Genomic DNA, 22,328 nt, shown 5'->3' on the forward strand with positions numbered 1-22,328 from the left:
ATCACAGAAAGTATAAGCACAGGATTTTCCCTTTATCTGGGGAGGATCCATTCTAAGACCCCCCCCTTCCACTGTGGATGTCTGAAATCGTAGATAGTACCTAACACTCTATAAACTGTTTTTTTCTATACATACGTACCTATAATAAAAGTTTAATTTATACATTAGGCAAAGGAAGATATTAATAATAATAACTAATTATAAAATAGAACAATTATAACAATATACTGTAATAAAAATTAGGTGAGTGTGGTCTCTCTCTTTCTCTAAGCATCTAATTGTATTGTACTCACCTTCCTTGTGAAGATGTGAAATGAGAAAATGCAGGAGCATTTTCATAGGAAATAGCATAGCATTTCATAGGAAATGAGAGGCAGTGAGGTGAATGATGTAGGCATCAGAAGGAGGAGCATCTGCTCCTGGAAGTGGTGAACTGTGGATAACAAATTACTGAAAGCATGAAACCACAGGAAACAAAACCGCAGGAAGCAAAAACCACAGGGAAGCAAAACCTGGGTCGAGCAGACTACTGTCAGTTTAGCCTGTAGCCACATTCAGCATTTACTTAAATTTTACAGAAGATTCCTGAGCTGTTCTATTACCTACCTGCAAGTGCTGCTTTTCTGCATGACGTCAGCTCGATGATAGCCAGAAAGTTTGCAAAAACCGTCATTACTATAAACTACAGGCCAATCCACAATCTGGGCATTTCCCAGTAAGAAGCTCGATTCTAAAGAAGAAAGAAGGAAAAGGAAGTTTTTTATCTTCATTTAACAATGTACTTCTTTCAAGTAAATAAAAAGACAAATTTATAGACAAATGCAACTATGGTTTGTTATGGTACAAATAATAAAGCCTATTCTTAAGATTGACATAATCAGTTTAGCATGATTATCAAATGAGATCTGCAGTAAGTACAAGATTTGCATACAAAAATCTGTTGGGAAAAAAAAAGCCAGTTTATAATACCTCATTGCATTCAAGTATATTCTAAGCTATGAAAAGCAAGTATGGTTAATATTAAGTAAATGTTAATAACTATGATAATTACACCTAAAAACAGATTAATTTATTTAGATTAGGGCCAGAGTCACTTCTCCACTAATTGAGAAAACTTAACTTGATAATATTAAGGCAGATTTGTATGACTGCTCCAAAAATTCTATTGTAATTTTGACATCATGGGACAAATTGTCCATTAAATTGATCTTGAGAAGTCTAATTTAAAATAACATTGAGGAAGGGCGCCTGGGTGGCTCAGTTGATTAAGCTTCTGACCCTTGGTTTCATCTCAGCTCATGACCTCATGGGTCATGAGATGGAGCCCCACAGAGGGCTGTATGCTCAGTGGGGAGTGTGCTTGAGATTCTCTCCCTCTGACCCTCCCCCCTACCCCTCCCCCCACTTGCTCACGTGCTCTCTCTCTCTCTCTCAAATAAATAAATAAATAAATCTCCAAAAAAAATTTAAAATAACATTGAAGATTCCTTTTTTAAAATAAAATTATTCACATATATTATTTTCAACCACATTCCACACAGAATTTGTAAACTATCATTATTGTAAATAAAAGGAACGTCTCTGGTCTATTTTGCATGGAGAAGTGACTTGCTTTAGGTATAAAATAAAACATAATAAAAACAAAGAGGGAGGTAAACCATAAGAGAATCTTAAATATAGAGAACAGACTGAGGGTTGCTGGAGGGCAGGTGGGTGGAGGGATGGGCTAAATGGGGGAATGGGCATTAAGGAGGGCACTTACTGGGATGAGCACTGGGGGTTATATGTAAGTAATAAATCACTAAATTCTACCCCTGAAACCAATACTACACTGTATGTTAACCAACTTGAATTTAAATTTTAAAAAATTAATACAAAAAATAATCTTTTGATATCAACCTCGATTAAAAATTGAATATTTAAAAAGAGTAAATTTTAAGGGAATACTATACTTCAAAAATTCAAAATACCAAAAATATCTCCTTTGAACTCATATTCAAAATAGTGTCCTAAAAGGGAAATTAAGCTACGAGTTTAAGGCTTTAAGTTTAAATCCTGACTCGAAGTTGGTCTTCATCAAAATAACGATGCAATTCAACATTTACTAAGTAGCTGCTAAGTAAAAGGCACTACGCTAGGTCAGACAATAGGACAGAATAAAGACCAATAAAACATACCCTTTACTCTCAAAAAAAATTACATGTTAAGAAAAATAAATATGTAACAACCAATTGTAATTTATCAGAATAGATGCTAAATCTAGAAGCATTGGACAAAATATGGCAAAAATCTGTTTCAAGGTACTAAAAACAACCAAAAGTAGACAGAAACTGAAAAAAAGACAAACCCTTAGGAAAAAAAGAGATACATTAAATAAGATACTCATTTAACTGTCCATTCCCCAGAGAGCAAATTTCCAGTTTATGCAGATCCTTGGAGGTAGAGCTCAAGCAGAAAAGTCTTATGGAACTAAATAGTCAAAAGTCACAATTTAGGGCTGCTAGACCGGCTTGAAGTGGAGGGGGAGATCCTTTAACATATGGAGCTGTAAACCTGTATACAAATTTACCTCAAATTCTTCTCTGTGATCTGAACTATGCATGCACAAAATGAGACTACAAGAAACCTGTCTACTCTAGCAATGACTAGAAGGCAGGAGGTAAGCAGAAATTTCACCACCTTTAAAGGCTAGAAGATAAATTTTTAAGTTCAAGTCCTATCAAGCTAGAGTAGCTTGGTAGATACCTCAAGTTCTCCATTTAAGCCACAGAAGGTCATGCTTTAGAAATAAGAAACAAGTCCCGGGATAATGGGCTATAACCTGGGACTAAGATTAAAAATTAGAAAATACATTAACACTAAAAAAAAAAAAAAAAGGCTAAAATCATGATCAAGGAAACCCACCAGTAATTTAACTACCTACTCTCTACAGTGTATGAACACAGTGTCCGGTATACACCTAAAAACTATTAGGCATGCAAGGAAACAGAAAACTTTTATGATAATCCAGGGGAAAAAATAAACAATGGAGGGGTCAATATGGGAACATAGAAATTAACAATATAACCTCTGGCATAAAAAATTCATTGGATAGGTTTAACAGTAGATTGAACACTAAAAACGAACAGTTTAAAAACATATCAATGCCAGTGATTCCAAACTGAAGCAAAAAGAGAAAGAGATTAAAAGATGTTCCATAGGACAATACCAAGCAGTCTAAACATATGTAGTTGAGTCAGGGGGAAAAAAAGACAGAATAGGGCACAAACGTTATATGAATAAAAGATGACTAAAATTTTTCAAACTGCATGAAAAATAACAACATAGAGATCTTAGTTCATAAACCTCAAGCAAGATAAATGCAAGCAAAGCCACAGTAGAAAGATGGGCAACCATAAAGCTGAAAATAAAAAAGAAGGGGAAAAAGTCTTTTAAACATCCAAAGAAAAAAGATTATTTAAATATGTTTGGAAAGTATTGGGGAAATAATAATTACAGCATACATTCATGAATAACACAGATGACCACAAAACAATAAAATGACATCTATAAAATCTTGAGAGGAAAATATTTATCAACTTAGATTTTCATGTAGAGCTAAGGTATCCTTCAAAATCGAAGGCAAAATAGACACATTCAGAAGCAAAACAAAGAATTCATTGCCAGCAGAATCACAGTAAAACAAATGTGGTAGGTGTTTTAGCTGAAAAGAAAAAAAATCAAAATAATAATGATGACGACACTCACAAAAAATGTCAAGAAGGTAAAAACAAACAACTGGTAAGGCGAACAGAAAGCAAACCACCATGGGCGCCTGGGTGGCTCAACAGGTTGAGCGTCCAACTCTTGATTTTGGCTCTGGTCATGATCTCGAGGTCATGATCTCAAGGTGTCATGGCATAGAGCCCTGCATTGGGCTCCACACTCAGTGGGGCGTCTGCTTGAGATTCTCTCTCTCCCTCTCCATTTGCCCCTAGACAAAAAGAGAGCTGTCCATGCTCATGAATTGAAACTGAATATTTTTAAGACATCAATTCTCTGCAAATTGATCTATAGATTCAATACAATCCCAATGAAAATGCCAATAGGCTTTTTTGAAGTAATTGACAAAGTAATCATAAAATGTTTATGAAAGTACAAATTATCTAAAATAATCCAAAATAAAATCTGAAAAAGAAGAATCAAGTTGGGGAAACATACAACCAGATTAAAAAGTTCAGAGATAGACCCTCACATGAATAGTCAATTGACTTTTTGCCAAAGCAGTTTAATGGGTAAAGAAAAGTCTTCCCAATGAACTGTGCTAAAACAACTATATGACCACATGAGCAAAAATTGAACCACGACTGCTACCTCACACCACACACACACAAAAACAATTTAAAATGGGTGATTGACCTAAATAGAAAGGTGAAAACTAAAAAGAAAGTAGAGGAGAAAATCTTTGCCACTTTAAGGAAGACAAGAATTTCTTAGATAAGACTCATACAGCAATCACCATAATAGAAAGTGTTGATAAATAAATTAGACATCATCAAATGAAAATCAGCTCCTCATTCAAGGACATTGTCAAAAGAGTGAAAAGGAAATCCACAGACTGAGAAGAAATACTTACAATACAGGTATCTGAGAAAGAACTCCTATCCAGAACATACCCAAAAATCCTACAAAAAGACAAATGACCCAATGAACAAAATGGGCAGATGACTCAAACAGACATTTCCCAAAAGAAGATAAATAATGGCCAAAAACCATAAGAATAAGATGCCCATCATCATCAGACATCAGGGAAATACAAATTAAAAGCATAATGATAGATCACTCCTCAACCACTAGGATGGCTATAAAGGTTAATAATACAAAATGTTAATGAGAATGTGAAACAACTGAAACTCTCTGTAAAATTATTAACGAGAATATAAAATGGAAAAATCCCTTTGAAAAATAGTTTCTTGTAGAGTTAAATATTTAACTATGACCCAGAAATTTCTTTCTTAGGCATTTATTCAGTGAAATGAAAACACATGTTAACAATAAGACTTGTAGAAAATGTTCACATCACATTTATTCATAGCAGCCAAAAATTGAACACAATGCAAATGTCCATCACAAGAGAATGGATTAAAAATTGTGACATATTCATACAAAAAAAGCTACTCAGCTCTAAAATGGAACTACGCATACATGCAACAACATGGGTGTATCTGATAAACACTATGATTGAAAGAAGCCAGAAGGTATAATTTCATTCATCTGAAGTTTAAATACAGGCAAAGCTAACCTATGGTGATAGGGATCAGAGCAATAATTGCTAAAGGGAACGGGTAGGGGAACTGAGACGAAAGAGGAAAAAGGAACTTTCTGGGAAAGGTCATTTTTCTCCATCTTTATAGAGATATAAGTTACACAAGTGTATACATTTATCAAAATCAATTGAACTGTACACTTAAGATTTGTGTATTTTATCACATATAAATTAATTACCTCAAATTTAAAAGAAAACACAAAGAAGACAAAAGACCAGAGATTCAGAAGTTTTAGGAAAACTGTGAAATGAACCTTAGCTACAAGAACGGTAATACTACCTTTTCTTGTTACATAGGGTGGTTAAAGTAGAGATTAAAATGAGCTTCCCACAAAAAAATGCTTCATAAAGTATAAATTCCTCTATAAATATATGACATTTTCATTTATATATAGCATCAAGTAGAGTTATAATGTGATCATGGAAAATTAACTTTTCTCCTCTTAGCCCAGGCTGGGTCCTACTCAGTTTACTCCCACTAACCCATATGCTCTCCACTTCATGACTAGCAGCTGTGCAGTCCATTCAGCTACGTGGTCTCCCTGCCTCAACTTGTTTGTCACACTAAAGTTCACTTGTCCCCCCAAATCCCTGCCTCCATCCTACCACTCCTCATCCAGATCAAGACTCCCAAGTGCTTACATCATCAGATTCTCTCCCAGACTTAGAACTCTTAGAGAGCTCCACTCTCCCTACTTATACAAACATACTTCTCATTATTTCTAAAGTCCATACTATTGCAGTTAAGTCAGTTTTCTCATTATGACCCCAAAATATACTCACCCATGATGTCTATTACCCACTTGAAATGCTTTCCCCCATCCCTTTACCTATTAAAACCTTTCAGAACCAGCTCACTCTACCTTCTCTATGACACAATCAATGAGTACCACTCAGCCTACCTCCCCCTCTGGTTACCGCCATGTCTGTCTCCAACTCTTCACTGGACAAACTTTCCATAAAAGTTGTCTATTCTCATTGTTTCCATCTTCTCAGCTCCTATTCACTCGACTCACTCCTATCTGGTTCTTTCCTTACCACTCCAGGACAACCAAGATCACCGGTAATCTCTCCATGTCACCAAACCCAAAGGATGTTTTTTATCATCTCACTTGACAATTCAGAAGCACTGGTAACCACTCCCTCTTTAAAATTTCTTGACTCTTAGCTTTTATAAAATGACTTTCCCCCAGTTCTCTGAATAGTCCTCCATCATCTTTGCAGGTTCAACATTCTATATCCAGTGAGTATATATTAAAGTTTCTCCACATGAGTTCCTCTTATACTTCACCTGTTTCCATAGGTTCAGTAACTCATAACTTTACATCTCCAAACAAGACCTGTTTTATAAACTCTAGATCTTGATATCCACTATGAACTAGATATACTCTTAGATATCTTAAATGGACCTCAATATCTTAGAGAATGTAATTACCATCCATGCAATTATGTAAGCCAGAAATCTGGAAGCCATCTTTCAACATTCTTCTCATTATCCTTATATCTAATTCATCACCAAATCCTATTAATTTTATCTCCTCAAACTTTCAAATTTCTCCATTTCTCTGGACCCTCACTATCATCTCCCAAATCCAAGCTTCCATCACCTCTCCCCCAGATCACTCCAACAGCTATCTAATTGATTTACACCAACCCTCTCCGAGATTTCTTCAAAGGATTGTCCACACTGAAGCCAGAGAGGTCTTTCCAAATTGCCAATTGGATCATGTTCTCTCTCTGCTTTAATACCTGTCAATAGCTTATAATGGCTCTCAGAATGCTCAAATCCTTGCCATGGCCTCTGATGACTTCAAAGTCTGTCAAATCAGCCACAGTCAAATTTTTCTTATATTTTTGTAAGCTTCAAGCTTTCTTCCAACATAGGACGTTTTAATTTGCCATTCTCTCTGCCTAAACACCATTCTTTTCCTCACTTATCTGACACTTGCAGTTATTTAGAGCTTAACTCAACTGTCAGCACCTCTGTAAATCTTTCCTGACCTTCTGACCAGGTCATACCTAATAATTTTAGACATGATGCACCTCTTCCTCATTACAATTTTATACCTATTTGTGTTATGATCTGATGGATGCATATCTGCCTGTTGGACTGTAAGCTCTGTAGGACACAGTCTATGCCCATTTTGGTCCCATTAGATCCCCCTGTGCCTAAGACAGTGTCTGGTTCATAGCGGATGCTTGCTTGTTGGTTGGCTATATCAATTAACAAATGATGTATTCATGCAGGGATCTCTTTTTATATCATTGGTATCATGAAATTTAGTATGCGATGTCTCTCTAAATACTTCATATATACTACTTTTAACTTCTCAGATAATATAGTCGTTAGGATTACGAATTTAATGCCTACCGTGCCCAGAAGAGTTGCAATATAGTAATTATTGATTGATTGAAATAATTGCCTCTATCCCAGGAAATAGAAAACAAATCTTCTAAAAAATAACTAACATAAACATGAAAGGCCCTACTGAGGGAGGCTTTCTCTCCCCCAGAAACTAAGCAAACCAGTGTTTTCAAACTTTTTTAAGTTGAAGCTCATAGTAAGAAATTAATTTTATATAGTATCTCAAAATGTGTTTGCACAGGTACACACATGTACCCACACAGACACACAACTAAAAAAAATTCTCAGGCAACACTTACCACCTGAGATGTCCTCGTTTTTTATTCTATTTCAATTTTTTAGTGTGCTTGTCAGGACCCATTAAATCAATTTTATACGCCAAAGTAAGGGTATATCTCATAATATCCTCAATATCCCCAAAGCCTTGCAGACCTCCCTCTGTCATAAACAGATTTGTTTTCAAGACATTTGTTAGGATTTGGATCAGGAGCCCTATGATTGCTCCTACTTAATTTTGCTATTAAAAATATTAAACTGCTCCCACCATACCATTTTCAATAACTCTACAATGAGAAAATTAAGACTCCAGCTCAGTAGGGCCTAACTATGATTATTCATTTATTATCGATATATTATTTCACTTATATTCTAGAAACTCTATGTAATAACGTGATTAAAGTAACCTTTAGTGGAGCCCGAACTCTGTGCTAGGCATTGGGACGATGTCATGTCTGTTCTCTCTAATCTGGAAAACAACTCCATTCTGCAATGAGTCAGAGACTCACCAAGCCCAGATTCCCCAGGAACAGCAACTAGAACACAGGTTCCCTAAATTCTAATTCTTGACTGAAATATTTGCAAATTCAAACTTTTTCTAGGTGAAATTGTGTCTTTTTTTTTTCTTGTAATGGAGAGTAGGAAGTCCATGAAGAAGTCCTAAAGCAACTCACTGCAGGCAGGATTAATTCTCATATTAGCTTGGAGGCAGAGTTGTTTAGGGGTAAAAAAAAAAAAAAAAAGGAAAGAAAGAAAGAAAAGAAAAAAAAGAAAGAAAAAACACACAGAAGTTGGAATCAATCCCATTTTTCAAAATATATACTTGATTTTAGCCAATAATCATAGAATATGGACTATTCAGATATTTGCCAGCTACATACTGGAGTATTTGCTCACAGGTTCAATCAGATCCAGCAACTCAGAAGAAAGTTTTTTAAACCAACTAAAGATTAAACAGATAGTCTAGGAAAAATGGTGTCCATTCATCTTTGTGCTTCAAGCTGGATTTTATTCATTTAGACCATCAGAGTAAAGTAACTATGTGTTCACTAGGCCTTACCGCAAGGTCCTAATAATTGTGCATTAGCAATATGTGCTCTAGGTCTATGGAGGACAAGCATAAGACTTGCTTTTATCATTTCTGAATGTTTTATAAAACCATAATTGAGAAAATCAGCCACAGTGCCAGGGATTTCATATAACAGGTCATCAACTGGTAAATACTCATAACAATCAAATCACCACAAGCAGCCCTGTCCCCAAACATTCTGCCGGCACTTGGATCCCCTCTCAATACTGCCAAGGGAGCTACTCTGAAAAACCGCACACACAAACTAGAGACACCAATACCTACCTGCCTGGGTAATTTATGGAGATGAAATAGAGTAATGCAAGCAAAATCTTTATAAATCAACTATTGGAGCAAAAAGTCTTTGTAATACTGGGTGTTATATGCAACTGATAAATTATTGAACACTACACCTGAAACTAATGATGTACTATAAATTGGCCAATTGAATTTAAATTTTAAGAAAGTCTTAATAAACTAATAACTGCTATTATTTATTATGTATAAGACTCTTGTGCAACTATGTCATATATGCAAAGAGAGCTTTCTGTGTGTGAGTTCTGTATATGTATGTACAAGCAAAGAACTAGAAAAAACACAAGTATTTAAATGTTGACCCTGCAAACAAAACCTACAAAATTGTATTTGTCACTGAAAGCTAAACTACAAAATACAATATTAGGAGGAAGGAGAGGGACAAAAGGAGGGGAAACAGATTTCCTTTTCATGTCAAAGGCTAAATTAGATGAAAACTGGTAAATATTAAATAGACTGTCCAGGATTTTCCTTTGGATATTTGTCTGTTTGCTAATTGAAACATAATTTGTGTATTTGAAATATTCATACAACTGTTCCATTTCCCTATAGTCATGAAAATTACTGTTTCAGTGAATGTGAAATCTGGTATTATTAACAAACATTAAGAACAGGATAGCAAAATAATTAAAATTGTTTCCTGGAAAATTTTAATTTCCTTTGGCTTTAAAATGTGGTGGGGAAAAGCAGTCTGGCTACTGACAGATAACTTCTCTGCAAAGGAGGTGAGTTGAAAATCTTGAAAGTGAGACCAGTTTCAAAAGTTTTGGAAACACAGAGCTATTAGGGAAATTGCCCAGAATTCTTGGTGACTACCACCGTCCTCATTGTTCTGAACTGAATATTTGTGTCCTCCCAAAATTCATATGTTAAAACCCTACCTCTCAAGCAAAGGCATTGGGAGGAGAACCTTTGGGATGTGGTTAGGATTCGATGAGGTCATGAGGGTGAAGTCCCTCATGAATGGGATGAGTGCCCTTGTAAGAGTCACAAGAGAGTTTGCTTCCTCTGCTCTGCTCTCCACCATGTAAGGACACAACAAGAAGCCAGCTGTCCACAACCAGGAAGAGGGTTCTCACCAGAACACAACCGTCCTGGCACCTTGATCTCAGACTTCCAGCCTCCAGAATTGCGAGAAATAAATTTCTGTTGTTTGGAAGCCACCCAATGTATGTTATTTTGTTAGAGTAATCCAAATAGATTAAGACATTCCTCAACCAATCTTGACAGGAAACCAGTTCTGATTTGTCCTCACAGCTCTTAGCACACCAAGAACCATGAATTCTGGAAAATTCAACTTTCTTGGGATCCAGACTATTTTGGTTCTTGAATATGTTTGCAAGCATTTCCTGTCCGAATGCTTCAAATACACATTATGTGCCTGCATGAGGGGCCTAAGAATCAGGTCGTTATCCCTATTCAGTGTTAGCGGTCCAGTACAACATTTCAGAAGTTGTAATTCTACACGAATAGATTCTTTTTTTTTTTTTTTTTAAGATTTTGTCTATTTGAGAGAGAGAGAGAGAAAGGAGGAGGAGCAGAGGGAGAGGGACAAGCAGACTCTGCACTTAGCACAGAGCCCGATGGGGGACTCGATCTCAGGACCCTGAGACCATGACCTGAGCTGAAATCAAGAGTCTGATGCTTAACCAACTGAGCCACCCAGGTGCCCCATACACGAGCAGATTCTTGACTGAATTTCTGCAAGAGGCTAAGTCTTAAAACATCTCCTATTCTTTTAAGACCATCCAGTATTTTCTCAGAAATGGACATGAAATAAATCAAGCACTTTTCTCTCGTGGGTTAGAAGGTCAAAAAATAAATCACGAGACCCTGATTCAAAATGACCCAGTAGGGATCATTATGTGTTTCTCCCAATTTTGACTACACATTTCATTGGGATGGAGACTGAGGAGCATTGGAAGGGGCCCCAGGAGTTATTCATTCCAGGCCTTATCCCTCAAAGATTCTGTTTTAATAGGTCTGGGGTGAGATCCAGGCATCAGTATTTGTTTTTAAACTGTCTGTGGTGGTTCTAATGTGCGGCCAGAGTGGAGAAGCCCTAATCTACTGCAATAATCCCCAAATACTGGCAGTTGCAATAGAATCCTGTCATGAGTGTCAAAAATGTCAAAAATACAGATTGCTAAATTCTAATGCAGACACACTGAGTAGAATCCCTCAAGATGGAACACAAAAATACAGCCTCTGAAGGAAAGTCCCATGCTCAGCCAGGTTTAGGGAACTGACCTAGTACTTCACTACTCAAAGTGTGGACCAATACCACCTGGACATTTGCTAGCAGTGCAGACTCTGGGACCCGCCAGAGACCTGATGAATCAGGTCTTGTTAACAAGATCATCAGGTGATCCGCAAGCCCACGAATGCATTCATCCCTCTTTTCACGGACAAGAAAGCAGGCCCGGAAAGTTAAAGGACTCAGTGCACACACGAAAAGAGTGTCTGGTTGGGGACAAACACATAGCAAGGCCTCACTGTCTAAGACTTTCTATCACATCACAGTGTATTTCTGAATTGCTATCCAAGCTTTTGTTTTGCTTTGAATATAAAGGAAGCACTTCCTCCTTAAAGTGCCATTTCTTCAGATATAATAGGAAAATAACCACAGTCTATGCCAACCACATATTAATCCCATTCTTAAAGAAGATCGTATACAAACTATGAGGTCAATAGTCCCGACTGATAAAAATTTCTCAAAGAAGAGACGTTATATTTGGTCAGTGACAATAGAAAAGCATTGGAGATATTCCTTCCCTTTCTACAGCAATTCCAGGAAAAAGTGTCATCCTCTGAGCTGCTCCAACACTACCCGTATCTGGCATGATTAGACAGTTTTTTAAAAAATTTTTTGTTTTATTTTGTTTTTATGAAAATTATACCTTCTGTGGTCCAGAAATTCTATGGACATTAACAAGGTGAAACACCTTTTGGAGGATTATCACAGACTCTCTCTCTCTCTCTCCTTCCCTCCCTCTTCCCTCAACTTTCTTATGCAAGTTACCCTAGAGAGATGAATTTCAATGCACTAATACAAAGAAGTTTTCAGGTATTTTAGGAAGTGATGAGACACACAAAAGAGTTCTAGAGTACTAATGAGGAGAGACGATATCAAGTGGGGGTAAGAAAGAGAAGGTACTTCACAAAAGAATCCAGAAACACTGAAGGAAACACTTGCACTGATGTATAGTTTTTCCAAAGTCTGGGTTTGCCTCTAAAGACAATCAACAGGATTTTCTCTCTGACTATGCTCATTTCACCCTAACTTTGGAGAAACCCACCACTCAGAAGCCAGCACTGACATTCTGAAAGCCTTACCACCCCAGCACAGGGCTCCTCCAACAGAGGTTCAGTGCAGGTAGAAGCCCAGAAAACTCGCTGAGAGCTTTTTCAATTTGCTCTCCAGATCCCCTGGGCCTTTGTGAAGAAGGACTGAGCACAGGTACTCACAGCTCCAAGTATCACCTCACCCTCCAAATCTTATGATTCAAAGAGCTAAAGAATACACATTCCAAAAATCAGTGACTTCAAAGAAATGGAAAAACATTCCATGCTCATGGATTGAAAAACAAACACTGTTAAAAAGTCTAGAAGACCCAAAGCAATCTACACATTTAGTGCAATCCCTATCAAAATACTGCCAGCATTTTTCACAGAGCTAGAACAAACAATCCTAAAATTTGTATGGAGCCACAAAAGAGCTCAAATAGCCAAAGCAAACCTGAAAAAGAAAAACAAAACTGGAGGCATCATGATTCTGGATTTCCAGTTTTATTATAAAGTCATCAAGACAGTATGGTACTGGCACAAAAACAGACACATAGATCAATGGCTCAGAATAAAGAACCCAGAAATGGACCCACAACTCTATGGTCAACTAATCTCCAACAAAGCAGGAAAGAATATTCAATGGAAAAAATATAGTCTCTTCAACAAATGTTGTTGGGAAAACTGGACAGCAAATTATAGAAGAATGAAACTGGACCACTTTCTTACACCATACACAGAAATAAATTAAAAATAGATGAAAGACCTAAATATGAGACAGGAAACCATCAAAATCCTAGAGCAGAACACAGGCAGCCATGGAAACTTATTTCTAGACACATCGCCAGAGGCAAGGGAAACAAAAGCAAAAATGAACTATTGGACTGCATCGAGATAAAAAGCTTCTGCACAGCAAAAGAAAAAATCAACAAAACTAAAAGGCAACCTAGAAAATGGCAGAAGATATTTGCAAATGACATATCTGACAAAGGGCTAGTATCCAAAATCTATAAAGAAACTGTATCAAACTCAGCGCCCAAAAAAACAAATAATCCAGTTAAGAAATGGGCAGAAGACATGAACAGACATTATTCCAAAGAAGACATCCAGGTGGCTAACAAACACACGGAAAGATGCTCAACATCACTCACCATCGGGGAAATACAAATCAAATCTGTGATAAGATCCTACCTCACACCTGTCAGAATGGCTAAAATTAACAACACAAGAATCAACAGGTATTGGCGAGGATGCAGAGGAAGGGGGACCCTCTTAACATTGTTGGTGGGAATGCAAACTTGTGCAGTCACTCTGGAGAACAGTATGGAGATTCCTCAAAAAGTTCAAAATAAAACTACCCTATGATCCAGCAATTGCACTCCTAGGTACTTACCCAAAGCATAAAAAAATACAGATACAAAGGGGCACATGCACCCCAATGTTTATAGCAGCATTATCAACAATAGCCAAACTATGGAGAGAGCCCAAATGTCCATCAACTGATGAGTGGATAAGGAAGATGTGGTTTATATATGTGGTGGAATATTACTCAGCCATCAAAAAGAATGAACTCTTGCCATTTACAATGACATGGATAGAGCTAAAGTGTATTATGCTAAGTGAAATAAGTCAGTCAGAGAAAGATAAATACCACATGATCTCATTCATCTGTGAAATTTGAGAAAGAGAACAGATGTACATCTATGGGAAGGGAGGAAAGAAAAAAAGAGAGAGGGAAACCAACCATTAGAGACTCTTAATGATGGAGAACAAACTGCTGGCTGATGGTGGGAGGCTGGGGGGAAGGGCTAGATGGGAAATGGGTATTAAGGAGGGCACTTGTTGTGATGAGCCCTGGCTGTTGTATGTAAGTGATGAATCATTGAATTCTATTCCTGAAACAAACACTGCTCTGTATGTTAACTAACCAAAATTTAAATTAAGAAAAATCAGTGACCAAACAGGGAAATTCATGTAATAATTGCTAATGCGCTCCAAAAGGGATTGGTTAAGAGGGCATTTCAACAATGCTGATTGTCAAATATTCATCATAAATTATGGTTTGGGTTTGAAATTTTGGTTTTATTAAAATATTTACTTTGTTTCTGGTCTGAATCAGCCTGTATTAAAATCTGAAGCTACATGTTTCTAGTCCACAAGGACAACCAGACTGACTTATCTGTGATAAGATCCTACCTCACACCTGTCAGAATGGCTAAAATTAACAACACAAGAATCAACAGGCTAATTACCTTACCTTCTGCTAATTACCTTAGCCTGTGATATTCTTTCCTGAACTTGTGTAAGTAGAATGCAGAAGGCCACTGTGCCCCCAGTCTCACTGAGCTAAGCTTCCTTTGGCTGCCTTCTTCTTCACTTCAAGGGAATGAAAGGGAGCTAGATAACAAAGAGATGATGCAGGTGATGTCTAAAGCTTCACTCCAAACCTGGTTCTCAGGGAAATCTTCACTACCTCTATCTATACCCAGATGCTTGAGCCCAAACCCAGAAAGGTACCCTTTACATCTCTCCATTTACGCCATCTGATTCATCACTAAACCCTAATAATTCTACCAGTGAAACACGTCTGATGCATCCACTTCTCTCCATCGCTATTGCTCCCAGGCCAGCCCAGGCCACCATCATCTCTCGCCTGGACTACTGCAACAGTCCCCCAGCTGGTCCACTACCATGGCTCCTCCTCCTTCTGACCTAACTCGTTGTTTCACAACAAGTAATCCTTGTGGCGAGGAGATGTGTCCATTGCACTTGGAATACAATGCAAAAGCCTCTCCCTGAACAGCCAGGTCCCAGCTTTCTCTCTCTCTCTCTCTCTCTCTCTCTCTCTCTCTTTTTTTTTTTTTTTTTTTTTTTTTTGCTTACTGCAATCCAACTACACTGGCCTTTAAACTTCACAAACTTAGCCACTCATTTTCTCTGTCTCTCTTAGGACTGTTCAGCTGTTTTCTCTTCACCTGAAATATTTTTCTGCCCGCTTATCATCTAGCCACTTCTTACTTGGGGTCTCCATTTTACACTACTGCCTTAGAAAGACCTTCCCTGACACCATCTCCCAATCGAAATTAATCCCTGTCACTCTTAGCCACAGCACCATTTCCTTGTCTTCACGATGGTTACCATGATTTTTAATTATATGCTGGACATGGGTTTGTTGAATTCCTGTCTCCCCTACCAGACTCCGAGTTCCAAGCAGTCAGAGACCGTGTCTGTCCGTTCACCACCGCATCCCCACAAGTGTTTATTGGATGATCAAATCAAATCTGATTCCTATTTAAAGTCATATAATCAACAATTATTAGAGCAATGCTAGATATTGTCAAGAATGTAGATAAGGAACGTGCTAGGTAGTTTTCTTCAAAAAACAGACAATTCTATTAAAAAAAAAATCAGGTGTTCCCTAGCAGATTTCCCTGCACTCTGGAAACTTATAAATTTAAATCATGGAGTCTATACTATTTTTTAACCGTGTCTCCTGGGTGAGTGATATCTATAGATATATTTAAGCTTCATAGAACAGTAACAGCAGAACAAACCCTGAAGCACATATAGCACATGCTATTTGGGTTAAATAAAATGCTGGCACAGATGGCTAAACAAGAGCATAAGTAACTTATATGTCATACCCACATCCACAATATTGATTTCTGGTAGATGCATTGCTCACTTCCACTATGCAATAGCAGACTATAAGGCTGGTATCCTTCCTGTTGTTACAAATACACCTTTACCTTACAGCTCTATAGCGAGGTAGCGTGCGTGTGCGTGTGTGTGTGTGTGTGTGTGTAGATACACACACTTTGTACCTTCCACAATGAGACTAATTATTATATAATAATATTGGCAACATTAAGCAGACCATCACTGTGGGAGTTTGAAATATGCAAAAAATATCTGTTAATTTATTCAAACTTGTTCAGCTGTCATCAAAGATAAAAATATGCTTCCACTTTTCATCTCCTTCAAAATCAAAGGTACATTTTTAAGTTTCTGTGTTTCTTTGATGGCATTAACTTCAACGTTTTTCCAACAAGCCAAAGTGGTTTAGAATGCGTGAGATTCTTTCACATACATTTCCGAAATTCTAATGATAGGAATAATAGCAATTTTGCTATAGAATATATTTCTCCACACACAAAAAGAGAATGTTCAACAATTCAAAATTTCTAATTTTAATAGTTGGTATTTTGTTCATGAGAAGATGGGCTTCTATAAAGTATACTGGCCAGAATTATTAGAAGCAAAACGTAACTGCAGTAATGACCTATAAGACTCATAGTCTCAGAATACAATAGAAAACCTTCACCCTGATACAGATAATGACAAACTTTTACTGAATTTTATTACAATAAAATTTTTAAAAATACCTGAAGCCATAAGACATGCACTAGTTACATAATCTTGGACAAAGGCTAAATCAGTCAAAATGTGTTTATCAGGGGGAAAAAGTATTACATATTTAATGTTTAAGCATTTTTCAATCCTGCAAATAAACAAACCTTGTTTTTGCAAACGATCTGCGTCTGTTCTGAAAGGTCTATATATTTTCTTTGAAGTTAACCTTTAAAGGCAATCAACACTAATGGCTAGAAAACTAATGAAGAGTTCCAATTAAGAGATGAGACTAACTTGCACACCTGGTAGAAATGCAGAAACGAGGCTTTTCTGAATGCATTTACAATCTAATTAATTTTCTAAAGCATTGTTCTATTTTTTTTTCTACTATCTATGCAGTAGGAGCTAATTGTGCAAGGGAAAGATGCAGATCACAAATTCGATTCCTTTTTCTCCTTCGGTCAGATTTCACAGGGTCGGTTACAGAGAGGCTGACATTTCTGCCTTCTTTGGCCTCTGCAAGCCACCAGTTACTGAGCTAAAGAGAGCTGATGTTTCTTTGGCTCTCAATAGTAGTTATTTGTTGGAGGGAGGAGTGGTGTTTGTTTGGGGTTTTGTTTTTTTTCTCCAAATAAGTAAGCCCTTGGTTAAAAGAGTCCAAATGCTTTAAGCTCTAACTCATCAGTTCATGTCTTAAAATGTCAGTGACTTAGTTCTTTGCTTTCTTCAAGTTGAAAAAAAGAAAGAGAGAAAGAAAGAAAGAAAGAAAGAAAAAAGGAAATCTCCCCTACCTTACCTTATCTAGAGAAAATAGGAAAAGATGAGTATTAAGCTCTTACTATAATGAGGCCCAGTGCAAGACCCGTTACATTGATGGCTTTGCTGAGTCTTTCCACTGACTTGCAAGGTCGTACTTAAAATCCTAGAGAGGCTTAGTGTTTCACCATGGGTAAAGCTAGAGCCAAGACGGGAGGCTGTGTCATCAAGATGGAAATGCCTTGGCTCTGTGGAGACCTCTGTTCTCTGAGCCTTAGAAATGCCCCCCAGAGTCCCGGAAAGATTGCGGGTTACTTTGACTGTGGTGGCTCTAGGAGAGAGAAAGACTGCTTTAGAAATGAATAAGGAGAATGTATCACACCTTTCATTCCTCACACAGAGATAAGATAGTCTGTTTCTGAGCCCAGTAAGTGAAGCAACTCTTTTCTTTCCACCTATAATTCTTTCTTTGGTCCATCGTATTTACATATATTGGCTGCATATGATGTCAGTTGACGACACGTTTCATGCCCTGACATGAAATCACCATAGCCAACCAGCATGAATTTACTTACTCTGCACACAGCACTTACAGGGGGTACAAAAGAAGTACATGGGAAAATTCTTACCTCCAAGGATTGATCATCTGGTTAGGAAGCAAGACCAATATTATACTGAGTGTGAAGGCAAAGAAGACCCTCAGATTTCAGACTAAAGACTAAAACTTTTAATTTGGTTTTATTTGAGCACAGCTGACACACAACATGGCATCAGTTTCAGGGGTGCAACCGAGTGATTCAAGCTCTCTGTGAGTTATGATGTGCCCACCACAAGTGTGGTGTCCCCATGTAACACTGTTACAATGCCATTGACTATATTCCTTATGCTGTAACTTTTATTCCCATGACTTATTCATTCTAGAAGTAGAAGCCCGTATCTTCCACTCCCCTTTACCCATTCTGCCCATCCTTCCATCCCCTTCCCTCTGGCAACCATCAGTTTGTTCTCTATTAATTTATAGGTCTGATCCTGCTAAAAGACTAAAATATTAAAGACACCCTTGACAGAGATGGAGAAACAGCAAAGTGAGTAAGACTCTTTGAAGCCAAAATTAATGATAATTCAATTCTGGCCACAACTGAGGTTTACATTACTTGTGAGAAATACAAGAAGAGAGATTCTGTAGGCCATTGGAAACACAGAATTGGGACACAGAGAGGATACAGTTCAAATTATGACAGAGGACAAGCTTGAAAAGCAGGGTGAAGATGTGTAAGAAAGATGGTTGAAGTGTGAGCCTAGAGGACCACTTATTCTTCAGGAGAGGGGAGAGGAGGAGAAAGGAAGGACGGGGAGAGGAGGAGAAAGGAAGGACAGGGCAAGGAAGGGAGGAGAAAGGGAATAGGAAAGGAGTAGGAAGGGACCAGAAAGAGAAACCAGGAAAAAGGGCCAGAGAAAGTGCAAAGTCATCAAAGCCAAAAGAAACAAGTGTGGGGAGAGGGTAGTGGAACATAGTCTCGAATCCTGCAAAGTCAGAAAAACATGAACAAATAAAAGGCCTTTGGATTCACAAGAACACTCATTCGTAATCTTCTAGGACATTTTGACATTATGGTACAGACAGAAATCATTTGAAAGAGGTGCAAAAGGAAATGGTGACCAAGAATTAAAGACATCAACTACAGATGGTGCATTCAAAGATTCAAAACACCTAAATGGTAGCAATAACTAAAAGCACAGACACCGACATAGTATTTGTTATATGCCAGGCACTGTTCTCACCGTTTTGTCTATATTACCTCATTTAATCCTCACTCCAGCACCATAAGCTGGGTACTCTTACTACTTGTATTTCTCAGAGGAGAACACTGTAAGTCACAGAGCTCGTAAGCATTGGAGCCAAGACTCGCACGCAAGCCTGCAGAACCGTGGCTCCTAACCAATGTGCACATTGCCCCTCACAGAAAAAAAAAAGGCAATATTTTTATCATTGTGTTTATTATGCACCCCCAATGCTTATGTCAGCGCCTAGCACGTGGGAGGCACTCAATACATTTTTGTTTCACTAATGAATTATTAACTAAAAGAGTATGAGGGTCAAGCAAAAGCATGGGAGCTGTTTTGGGGGGATTTTATTCTGGGACCATTTTAACCCTTGTTGAAGAATTTTTTTATTCTCTCAATGCTATAAATATATGAAAATAAACTTCTTGTGCTTTACCTTGCCCCAAATAAAAAAATATGTCAGCAGACAGAAAAGGCTTACAGAAAAGATCAGGATAAAGATTAACTTCTCCCCTCAATCCAAGTAAGTTGTTTGATTTTCAGTCAAACTCGGCTATCTAAGGCTCGCCCTGCCATCTCTAAAAAGGCAAAATCCATTTTCTCTCGTCTGTGGGGTACTGTCTAGAACCGTTGGTCCTCGGGGCAAAACTCACTCAGAAGATACTTGAACTGGTAAGGATCGATTCCCAAGGATAAAACTTGCCATCTCCTAACTGTGAAATTATTATTTTTTATTTAACTAGAATCTACAAATCTCTACACACGTTTCTTATACAAAACAGTCTAGCTTTTAAACCCTTAAAAAGTAGAACAAAAGCAGTAGGAAATATTTTCGCTGTACATCAAGTTAGAGTAGGAGATGAGCGTGAGATCGCGTCTACGTGCACCTCTCATGTTCTCATGAGCCCCATGTGATTTGCCCCATACGATGCAACTTCCGCTTTCGGCTATAGCCATTGACTAAATATTGTAAACTATGTAGTCACTTATACAAGCTTACTTAATAGATTTAATCAGCATCGTTTTGGAAAAAATCAATTATGGACTTGTTCGATTTAGGAGACAAAGTCAAGAAGCAACCGGTACTAGGTGCTACGTGCCCTTCACAGTGGAAGATATAAAAGTATGTGTCAGGTATGACCCATACCATTAAGGAGCGTATTTCGGAGAGCAGCATGTCCATGACTTTCTAATTATACGTCATTGCCTCTAGGAACTGCTATAAATAGGCACCTAAGCTCAGATCTCAAGTCCCATACCTTTCGAAATCAATAGGACGTCGTACTTAGTATTTATATTTTTCTAATGGGACCGGACCCTGAGAAACAAAGAAATCTATTTCAGTAAAATTTCAAATAACTTTTCAACCACTCTTCCTTTCTATTTAATTCTAATTCTCTAATTAATTTTTCTATCTTTTCCATGGGAAAACAATGTATCACAAAATTACTATCTAAAATATATACAAATAACTCTTTATTAGTAATAGTACCACATGCAACCAAAAATTAAAATAATGTCTAAAATACACACTGATTTTTGTGACAATATTATCACTTCTACGATTCAAATATTCCAAGGCTCAGCATTTCCAATATTAACTTCTATATTTTACAGAATGAGAATATTTACATGATTCTTTAGTCATTCTTAGTGATGAGAAGGAGTCATGCCATGTACATTAGTAAGCTAGAGTATTTGGTGAAACATAATGAGGATTTTTTCCAGCATTATTGAGGTATAGACAAAAAAAATTGTATGTATTTAACGTTTACCACTTGATGGTTTCATAAATGTATACATGGTGAGGTGATTACCACAGTCAAGTTAATTAACATATTCATCACCTCACATAGTTACTTTTTCGTTTTCCTTTGTGTGTGTGTGTGACCAGAACATAAGATGGGATTTTTAAAAATTCTACTCTGTTACTGGTAAAGAACAATGCTTCATAAATGTCCATTTCTTAGAGCACCTCAAACTACTGCCTTCCACTTCAATTTCCACAATAATAATTGCTACTGGTTTTGGATTGTGACTTGTTATTCATGTTTACTTGATTTCACAACATATCTCTTTTATTCATAAAAGTGCTGTATGGAATATTTTAATTTTTCCAATTAAAACTAATTTTGTTTGGGACATTTTGAAGCATCTCCCAATATTTGGTATCTAACCTTACCAAAAAGAAAAAGAAATTCCTGAGACCAAGATTCAGACTTGCTGACTGGCAAGAAACAAAACCTCTTAAAGTAATATTACCTCCAACCATATTCTGGGTAAAGTTAAATAAGTTTGGAGAACTTCAGAAAATATTTGATCTAACTCTGTATTTTATTTTAAAAGTTTAGTAACATCAAAATACTAGAATCATACAATATCCCAGGAAAATAACGATAAATCTCTGAACTGTCTTTCAGTAACATCAAAGCACTGTCAGGAACTGTTTCTACTTCACTGATTTAATATGAATTATATCAAGACATGTAGTAGAGGAAAAATTATGTTGAAAGAGAAAATATACATGGACTTTATTTATATGGCACTTCATATCTCATATATATCACCACCACACCAAAAGGATTTACTACAATAAAGTTTCGTTCGTCTGCTAAAGTAAATATTATACTGGTTTAAGATGTATTTAAATATATTCCTTCACATAAACTGTTTTTATTAATAGCCAATTTACTTAGTCACGAAATTTGATTGCCATCAACTAAAATATGACTGTGATAATTAAAAGAAATGAATACGTTTTTTCATTTCACTTCCCTATACGTCTTGTATTTTAGATATCTTCTTCCAAGAGTAACGAC

General features: G+C 37.1%; 1 protein-coding gene across 1 annotated transcript in view; it reads right to left on the minus strand.

The window, feature by feature from the left end:
• KCNH5 (potassium voltage-gated channel subfamily H member 5) overlaps positions 1-22,328 on the minus strand; it is a 277,950-nt gene that overhangs the window by 250,393 nt on the left and 5,229 nt on the right. Inside the window, exon 2 of the mRNA XM_045810529.2 lies at positions 607-730. Within this exon, the coding sequence (XP_045666485.1) occupies positions 607-730 (124 nt within the window). The remainder of the gene's footprint in view (positions 1-606; positions 731-22,328) is intronic.

The sequence above is a fragment of the Ursus americanus genome, chromosome 26 (genome assembly GCF_024610735.1).
Source record: "Ursus americanus isolate L20-20 chromosome 26, mUrsAme1.1.p, whole genome shotgun sequence".
Taxonomy (NCBI): domain Eukaryota; kingdom Metazoa; phylum Chordata; class Mammalia; order Carnivora; family Ursidae; genus Ursus; species Ursus americanus.